The sequence below is a fragment of the Quercus suber genome, unplaced genomic scaffold (assembly GCF_002906115.3).
Source record: "Quercus suber isolate HL8 unplaced genomic scaffold, Cork oak 2.0 scaffold_129, whole genome shotgun sequence".
Classification (NCBI taxonomy): Eukaryota; Viridiplantae; Streptophyta; class Magnoliopsida; order Fagales; family Fagaceae; genus Quercus; species Quercus suber.
In genome coordinates, this window is record NW_027069592.1 from 452835 (window position 1) to 462767 (window position 9933).

The window sequence follows — 9933 nt, forward strand, 5'->3', positions numbered from 1 at the left end:
TGTGCAACTCTATGCCTTTAGCAAAAGTAGAGAACCCAAGTTTAATAGCTTGCCAATTTGGGGAAGAAGCCATTTTGTCAAGATCATGTGCTCTTGTCCTTGAAGCTGAACAGTATTTGTTAAGTATCACTTTGGCCCATAACGCTTCTTTCTCTTGGAACATTCTCCAATTTAATTTTGCAAGCAATGCAATGTTTTTCCCCCTTGATGCCTGAATTCCAAGACCCCCTTCTTCCTTGGATTAATTAGCTTGTTCCAATCAACAAGATGGATCTTTCTTTTCTCATCTGTCGTACCCCAAAGAAAGTTTCGGTTAACCCTATCCAATTTCTCACACAAGTGCAAGGGAAGGGCTGCTCCCTGCATCATGTATGTTGGAATAGCGGACATGATGGATTTTACTAAGACTGTTCTGCCAGCAAAGGACAGAAAGTTAGCTTTCCAGCTATCTAATTTGGACATAACCCTTTCAACAACAAACTTGAATCTGTTTCTGTCCGATCCTCTATGCCAGATTGGGAATCCAAGGTACTTTCCAAAATTTGAGGTGGCATGGATACCAAGCCTCTCACAAACATTTTCTCTCATCCTCTAGCCTACATTGGGAGCGAAGTAAATCCTAGACTTTTCCATGCTCACTTTTTGCCCAGATTCCGAGCAGAAGGTTTGTAGGACTTCTGAAATGGCTTCACAAGTTTTATCATTGACCTTTGCAAACAACATTAGATCGTCTGCAAACGTGTGGTGATAGATACCAACATTCTCCCGAGATGCCTTTAAGGGGGGCCAGCTACCTTCCACGCATTTTCCTTCAATGAGATGAGTTAAATATTCCATACACATGATAAAAATATAAGGAGATAGGGGGTCTCCTTGTCTAATGCCATGTGATGGTTGGAAGGTTTCCAACTTGCTTCCATTAACAAGGATAGAGATGCTTGTCGATGTGATACAACTCATAATAAGTTTGGTGAGATTGGGGGGAAAATGGAATGCTTGAAGAACCTTGTAAATGAAACACCATTCTAATTGGTCATAGGACTTTTCCAAGTCAACCTTAATGGCCATGAACCCTTCCTTCCCCTTTTTCCTATCAAGAGCATAGATTAATCCTTGGGCAATTAGGACATTATCTAATCCTCTTCTTCCGAGGATGAAAGTAGCTTGCAGGTGGGTGAAAGGAAAAACCTTAAGGGAACTTATTGAAGGGCCTCTGCCCCTTATAGAAAGTAGATTAAAGGTGGCTGATCTGATCCAAAATCAAGCTTGGAATTGGAATTTAATTTCCTTTGATCTCCCACAAGCCATCAAGGATAGTATTAAAGCGACTCTTATTCAAATTTTTAACTTGGGGGAAGATTCAATTATTTGGTCTGAGTCTAAGGATGGTGAGTTCTCCATAAACTTTGCTTATCGCTTAGCCAACCCAGAACAACCTTCAGATAACTCCTTTCAAAGATCCTAGATCTAGAAAATTGATATGCTCCCAAAATTGTGCAGTTCATGTGGCTTTGCCACCACAATAGCATTTCGGTAAGAGGAGTTTTGGCTTCGAGGGGTATTAATTGTTGCACACAATGCCCCGTATGTAATGATCAGGAGGAGACAATAATTCACACTCTAAGGGACTGCGACTTTGCTCACATGTTTTGGGACAAGATCTGTGTGCCCCCAATACTCAAATATACTTTCAATGCAAGTCTAGTTGACTGGTTCAAAGCAAACTGTCAAAGCAGCACTGTCCATCATTCTGCTATATCGTTGAGTATACTGTTTCCCTTCGCGGTCTGGTTCCTTTGGAAGCACAGGAACAAGGTTTGTTTTGACAATACCCCTCTCAATCTTGTTCTCCATAAGTCATGTTTCAATAAGGTCTTGGAGTACTCTTACGGAGTGGGGAAAATCAAAAGCCAAAATTCAAGGGTGACAGTTCCTATAAGATGGCTGAAACCTCCTATGAATTGGCTAAAGCTTAATACGAATGGGGCGTCGCTTAGGAATCCAGGAAAGGCTGGTGAGGGTGGTGTTATCAGAGATAGTGCAAGCAGATGGGTGAAGGGAATTTCACATTCTATAGGGCTTGCAACGAGTATGATGGCCGAATGTTGGGCTCTTAGAGATGGGCTAAGCCTGGCAACCCAGCTTGGTATTCAAAATATTGTAGTAGAACTCGATGCCAAAACTATTGTTGATATATTGCATTCTAACCAAGAGACTAACAACTCCTTCTCTCCTCTGCTTATTGACTGCAGATTACTCTTAATGAATTTTCCTCAGAGCAAGGTGAGACATGTTTTTAGAGAAGCAAACTTCTGTGCTGATGCCTCGGCTAGAAGGGGTGTGTCACAACTTGAGGATTTTGCTGTATTTGATAATCCTCCTTCGGATGATGTTAACACTTTTGTAAACTCGGATATGTATGGTTTGTACTATGGCAAACTCACAACTGCTAATTCTGCTACTTTGGCCATTTTGGCTAGCTAATCTTTAATGAAGTTTCCTTTTAACTGAAAAAATTAAAAAAAAAAAAAACATTTTAGATAGACACAAATGTAGTTGTAAATCAAGTACTACTTTCTTTTGTTACTTGATTATTAGGAAAAAAATGACATAAAATGTGTATTTATCCAAAAAAAAGGAACTTATAAAAATGAATGTATGTTGATATGCAATAGTATTCAATTCTGTCTTCTTCTTTTTTCTTTTTTTCTTTTTAATTCTATCTTATTTGCTTTATTTTATGTATTTTTTATTTATTGAAATTCTGTCCTTTTTTTTAGGTAATTCTATCCTATTCATTTTAGGCTTTGCTGATAATATTTTAAATAGACCAACCAACTAAATTTAATCTCTTTTTGAAATTTTAGAAAATACTTATCTTAGGTTGCACGTTTTGTTAAAACACTTATTGTTATTTTATCCAAAGTAATTAATAAAAACAAATATATTGTAAAAAATAAGGATTAGATGGATTAGATGAAAATTTTGGATTGTAAACAAATTAAGATTTTTATCAACTTAGAAATTATAGGAGAAGAAAAATTTAATATATTTTTTCTTAAAATTTAAAAATCTAATTTTTTTTTTTTTTGCAATTTAGTGAAGCTACTTGGCGCAATCATGGCTTCTAAGTTCAACTTTTATTATATAGTATACCAACCGCTAACCCGTGCAATGCATGAGATAGTTAAATAATAAAATAATTAATCAACCTCACGGTAAAAGGAAAGGCTAAAGGAATCGATAAAATGTTGATTTGCCCATCAAGAAAAAATCTAAAAGAAGGAAAAAAAAAAAGAAAGGGAAAACTATCTATAAAGAATTGCAACCATTGTATGTTTACCTAGCTCTACTCAAAGCCAGAATCCAAATTTAAGTTTGCAACAATAAAAACATACAAATTCATATTAATTGCAAATCAGCATCACTACACGTGCCAAGAATTTCAATAAACACTATTGCCACATCTATCTTTGTTCTAGACATTTAATTTACACATAAGCCAATGGCAATTGCAATTAGACAATCTTTTGGGGGAAAAATTACGCATGCTATGTCTGATGATTTCTTTGGGCTGCTCACTTTACACATTTTCTCTTTATCAGCAAAGAGAGGTTTCGATTTAGAGAGATGATTCACTGTGAAATATAAGCAGGATAGGTCTATTTCTGGAATAACAAGTTCATTAGATCTCTCATCCTCCACCACCTACCACAATCGCACAATCCCATCTTCACCAGCACTTGCAAGAAACTGCCCATCAAGACTAAATTTCATTGCCAAAATTGGACCATCATGTGCCTTGATATCTTGCCCCATATAAAGATTATGAAAGCATTAAATGATTATAATCCAATTGAAGAAGAATGATCCATACATGCTAAGAACTATAGTAATATAAAGAAACAAAAATGACCATATTTAGCTGGGATATTGCAAGTAGAAGAACAAAGTCAAAGGCAAATGCAAAACTCAAATGATATGATCAATATAGGCTAAGAACTACAATTGCATCGGAGTGGTAAAGGTTGTGCATGAGAAAACCAATTCATAGCTATAAATAATTATAGATATAAACATGTTCAGAACTCTATTTTAAAAGAATTCAGCTACAGGAAATTACAAAAGGCTACAGGTATAATTTGGTCTAAAACATATGTTATATAACTCAATTACATATGATTATGCAAGATGGGCATGGTATTAGATATTATAAATTTGAGGCAGAGATTCAAAGAGAGGGTTGAGAGAGACTTGACATATAGCAAGCTTTAATGATTGCCTCTATCATTATGCAATATCAAAAGGCATATTTCAGATTTCTAAATGAATAAAAATTATTTAACGATATGTATGTTTTTAATGATATGTTGTATGTTTTTATTGTTTCTTCATACATAATAGCTATAGATGTAAAATTTTTACCAAGCCTTTAATTTTCACTGATTCTAATTTTAGTGAGACATTTTGTCAAACACTTATTGGCCTATACAAAGGATACCAATTCTTAAATCATTCTTTCAACCATTATACCAGCAACAACATGAGAGAGAATATTACAGAGACACCAAGCAAGAAAACTGGTGAGACTTTGTATGTTTTTAAGAACCTGATCCCTGAGTTTTAGTTCAATATATTTTGGTTGGGTTTTGATTAAGATCAAACAGGAAGATCGTCCACATATATATAAAACAAAGAAGAATTGAATAAGATAAGTCAAATTGGATTGTAAACATATATTATTAAATAGAATAATATAATTAAGAAATAAAAACTCACCTTGAGAGAATACAAATTTTGAATAAAGGGTACTTATTCATGGTGATGGGGGCATGTTTTTACAAAAGGATATTGGTACTAATGATTATAAATTAGAGGTCAAGACTTGAGCCAACAAAGGACATGGAGCCATTAAAAAATAAGAATATTATAACATTAGGACGAACTGAATCTTCAGAGGATGAAGAATCAGAAGATAATCAATTGACAGATTTGACAGACTTATTAGATGTAGAAAATCTAGAATCACAATTTCAGACAAATTACAGATTAATAAATTAACTTTAGCATCTTCATCGCAAGATCGCAAAAAAGGAAGAATTGAAGAATTATATCCTAAAAAGAATTGGTATCCTAAACCTACTCCCCTTGATCTACAATTTGAAGTAAGACATACTTATGTTAATTCATCTTACTCCCCAGATTTAATTTATGAATGGAATATTGATGGAATGTCAGAATATGAAATAATAAACCTTTTACATGAAATGACTTTGCTTACTAATGTATATAAAAATCATGGAAAACAGGATCACCAAATAGCTCATTTAATTGTCACTGGTTTTACTGGCCAATTGAAAGGCTGGTGTGATCATTATTTAAATAATGATAACAGAAATGAAATATTAACAGCAGTTAAAAGAGAAACAGATGGAAGTGTTATAATGACAAATAGACAGCCTTCACAAGATGCAGTTAATACTTTAATTTTTACCATAACCAAACATTTTGTTGGAGATCCCAACCAATATAAAGAAAGAGCTTTAGATGTTTTAATCAATTTAAGATGTCCACAACTTTCAGACTTTAGATGGTATAAAGATGTTTTTATTTCAAAAGTTTTAAGTAGGAATGATTGTCAACAATCCTACTGGAAAGAGAAATTTATTGCTGGTTTACCTTATTTCTTTGCTCAGAAAGTTAGACTTGATATAGCCAATAATGAAGGAACTATAGACTATCCTAACTTAACTTATGGAGACATAATAACTTCAATTAATAAAACAGGTTTATGGCTATGTAATAATTTAAGGCTAAAAAATCAAATAGAAAGAGAAAAAAGGTATGCTAAAAAAGAATTAGGAACCTTTTGTGAGCAATATGTCTTTGAACTATTGATTGCTCCATCTAGGGAAAGAACAAAAGAAAAGAGAGATACGGATAGATACAAGAATAATAATAGAAGATATCATAGAGGTAGAACTAGAGAAAAGAAAGAAGAGTCCAAAAGAAAGAAAAGTGACAGATATAAAGATATTATTTACTTTAAATGTGGGAAAAAAGGACACACTAGTAGATACTGTAACTTTCAAAGAAAGATAAATAAACTTGACTTATCAGGAAAAATAAAAGGTAAATTAATGAGTATATTAGAACAGACTGATAGTGATGAGACAGACAATGAAATTCATCAGATAGATAATTGTGATATTACCTCATCATCGACAGACACTTCTTCAGATAATGGGAAAATTAAATTATGTAATTGTAATAATCCTGACAATTGTTATTGTAAAAGAAAATTAAAAATAAGTGTTTTAACTAAACAAGAAGATATAATAATGGACTTAATAGACAAACTTTCAGATTCACAGTCTAGGAAGGATTATTTATCTAAATTAAAAGAATCCCTAACCCAAGTTGACACATTTGAAACAGATTTAAAGGATTATAAGTCAACTTATAATTTTTCAGATATTACTGATAGATTTAAACCCAATAAACCCACAACTGTGACAGATTTGCAAATAGAAATTAACAATTTAAAAAATGAACTGAAGGAATTAAAATCAGAAAATTTAATCTTAAAAGGCATGATTGACCAGATAGCTGCACAAGTAATTAACATAAAAGATAGAATTAAATTTGTAATAAACCCCTGATAGATTCCTCTCTTCTTAACAGACAAACTTATAATGGTGAAAGTTCTCACAAAGATGATTATAAAGATGAATTTTTAAATATAATTGACAGAATGATATTCTAGAAATGGTATACTGAGATAACCTTAGTTGTTGATAAAGAATTCTCATTGACAGTTATTGCCCTTGTTGATTCAGGTGCTGATATGAATTGTATACAAGAAGGATTAATACCCTCTAAGTATTATGAACATTTCTTTATCTTCCATATGTGTTGTTCTTTGCAATTAAGAAGTTACTAGGAACTCATATTACGGTATAGCCACTACTTGCTCCTTGATAGCGTTGGTCAGGCTCGCACTCGTTGGCAAACCATAGTATTCGCGTTGGTCAACCCGTTTTGTTAGCCGACGAACTGGCGTTGTTTGGGTGGTCCCGCAATGGAGTTTCCCGAGAGTGTGGTCCCGATAGCAAGGATATCAGTGGTTAGTAATAAGTTTCGCCAGTAATTATTAATTGCTTAGAAAGAGAACAAATACACTTATCAGCTCATCATCTGTTTGCTTGTTCACACTTAGGTTAGGCATACACTAATTTGAAACATGGACTATGATGATATAGATGATGATGAAGGTTATAGCATAAGAGATATAGACAATAATTGGTCAAACAATAATATGGATTATGAAACAGATTCTGATTCTGATAGTGATATGGATGACTATAATTATAATAATAATGCAAAAAATTGGAGCCTATTAACAGGAGATAAAATCAATCGACAGACTAAGAGACACAATAATAGCTTCTTAGACATAATTAATAAAAAATTAGAATCCTTAAAAAATGATGAAAGATCTACGATATTTACTAAAGTAGAAAGAAAGAATGATAGCTTTTTGGACCTCTATGAAAAAATGAAAGTTTTAAATTCACCTTTAGAAAACAGAAAAGAATTTGAACCCCATTATAGATCATCTTCAAAAAGTGTGATAGATAACTGGTATAATAGGCAAAAGGATAATTCGACACGTACTGATATATCAATAAGTATGATAGATAATTCAAAAGTAACTGACAGAGCTATATCTATAATATATAAAGACAAAGAAAAAGATGAACTAAAGAAAGAAACTAGTCAAATAGGAATTATGCATGAAGAAAGTAAAAGACAAAAGACTAATAACATGAAAGATGGCCCTGCTCATGAAAGAATAACACGTATGGAAGATAAAGAAATGTTTAAAAAAGGGATGGTAAAAGAGATGATAGAAAGGATGGAAAGACAGAATAGTGAAGAACTATGTAGAAAGTTGAAGACAAAAAAAGATGTAGGGAAAGTTATAAGAAAAGACATGCTAAAACCAAAAGAAAATAGTACTCTTGAAGAATCTCTACGTAGGAAACTAGATATAAATGATAAGATAGAAAAAGTCAATAATAGTCCAAAAGAAGTGGTGGAAAAGCAAAAAGAAGAAGCTAGTTTAGCACAAATTATATGTAAGAAGCTAGAAATAGAAAGAGACATAGAAAGACAAAATAGCATAATAGAAGAGGTTATACGTACAAAGCTAGAGCAAAAAGAAGAAATAAAAAGAGATAGAGAAATAGTTAACAAAAGTAGGAAAAATAAAAATAATAGTTTAAAAGAGGTAATTGATGAAAGACTAAAACTAATCGAGAGATCTATGGCAAATAACAGTTTGGCAAAATTAACTAAAAAGGTAGAAATTTTAAATTTACCTTTCGATACAGACAAGGAAAAAGAAATAGCAGTTTGAAATAATACTGAAGTATCAGATAATGAGAATGCTGACAGACATACTAGACATATTATTTGTCATAAATGCAAAAAAGATGGACATACTAAAAAACAATGTGCTAGACAGAATAAAATTGCTAAACAAATCAGTATGTTAGAATTTGAAAAAGATACACTAAATGAATTAATGAAAATATTTAATGTTAGCCAAAAAGAGATAGATCAAGTAAAGAAAAAGGAAGAACTAAAATCAACCAACCCACTTAAAGTTAATAAAAGGAAAAGGAAATAAAAGGATATCATAATGAAATTAATAGATAATCTACCTAATCAAGACAAAAAAGGCTATTTACTAAGTCTGAAAGAATCTATAGACATACCTATTGCCTGTATTAGATGTAAGAAATATGGACACCATGTTACAGAATGTAGAAAACAAGAAAAAGCCAAAAAAGAAAAAGACAAGCAAGAAAAGATAAAAAAGAAAAAAGATGATGTAGAATCAGTAAAACTTGTAACCATACAAGACTTAATGACAGAAGCAAAAACAATAAAACAAGAAATTAAAAATATTAAAGAAGATAATTCCGTAGATATAAACAAACAGAATTTTGAAGAAATAATGAACTTGAAAGAATTTCTTAGACCCATGATAAAAACCCCTTTATTAGAAAAAGATAATTGCAATAGACAGAATTTCTTTAGTTTAATTAACAGAGTAATCTTTCAAAACTGGCATACATAAATCACTTTAGTAATTAATAAAGAATTTTCTTTGACAGAAATTGCTTTAATAGACTCAGGTACTGACATGAATTGTATACAGGAAAGATTAATTCAGGCGGCTACTAGATTAATTAATCATAAATTACCTAATGAGATATGTGATCTTTCTTCCAAAGTTATTTTAAATTATTTTATGGAAACAGAAAAGGAAATTAAACCTAATGTAACTAACGTACCTTCTCCTTCCATCCTACCTTTTATTCCAAAAGAAATTAGTTTCCCCTATAAGGTCACTATCTTACAAGATACTAATAAAAAAGGAATCTATATAACTAAAAGAAGTTTGTCATTTTTAGAAACAGAAATATCACTTGTTCACCAGTTGACAGAAAAGGACATAAAAAAGGATAAACAAGACATAGAGATAGAGATTCGTCTAGAGACAGAGATTTGTTCTTATTTCCCTGTTGCTCTTCTACATAAATACCAACATATAATCCAAACAATAGTCCAACTACTCTATGAAAAAGAATCCAAGAAAAAAGATAGAACTATGCTTATAAGTCAATATGATTGGACTGAACAAACAAATAATTTCACAGATGTACCAAATAAAATTATAATAGATAGCATTCATGCACCCTTTGTAGTAATCTCGAATACTCATGTAACAAATATTTTAATAAAAGAAGTCTTGACAAATTCCCCTTTATTAATCATTAAAGAAGATATTAATTGTGATAATTTCTTGAGTAAAGACAGATTTAACTTCTTGACAGACATAATCTATAAGTCTCTTACAGA

The 9933-nt window shown here is 31.9% G+C and overlaps 1 protein-coding gene across 1 annotated transcript; it reads left to right on the forward strand.

The window, feature by feature from the left end:
- Positions 1-7243: 7243 nt before the first annotated feature.
- Positions 7244-8422, forward strand: LOC136068681 (uncharacterized). The gene has a single exon (XM_065776137.1). The coding sequence runs from the start codon at positions 7244-7246 to the stop codon at positions 8420-8422; it is 1179 nt and encodes a 392-aa protein (XP_065632209.1).
- The last annotated feature ends 1511 nt before the right edge of the window (positions 8423-9933 follow it).

What these genes read in the sequence shown, in the direction of transcription:
- LOC136068681 (XM_065776137.1), top strand. Translation starts at nt 7,244, where the DNA reads ATGGACTATGATGATATAGATGATGATGAAGGTTATAGCATAAGAGAT.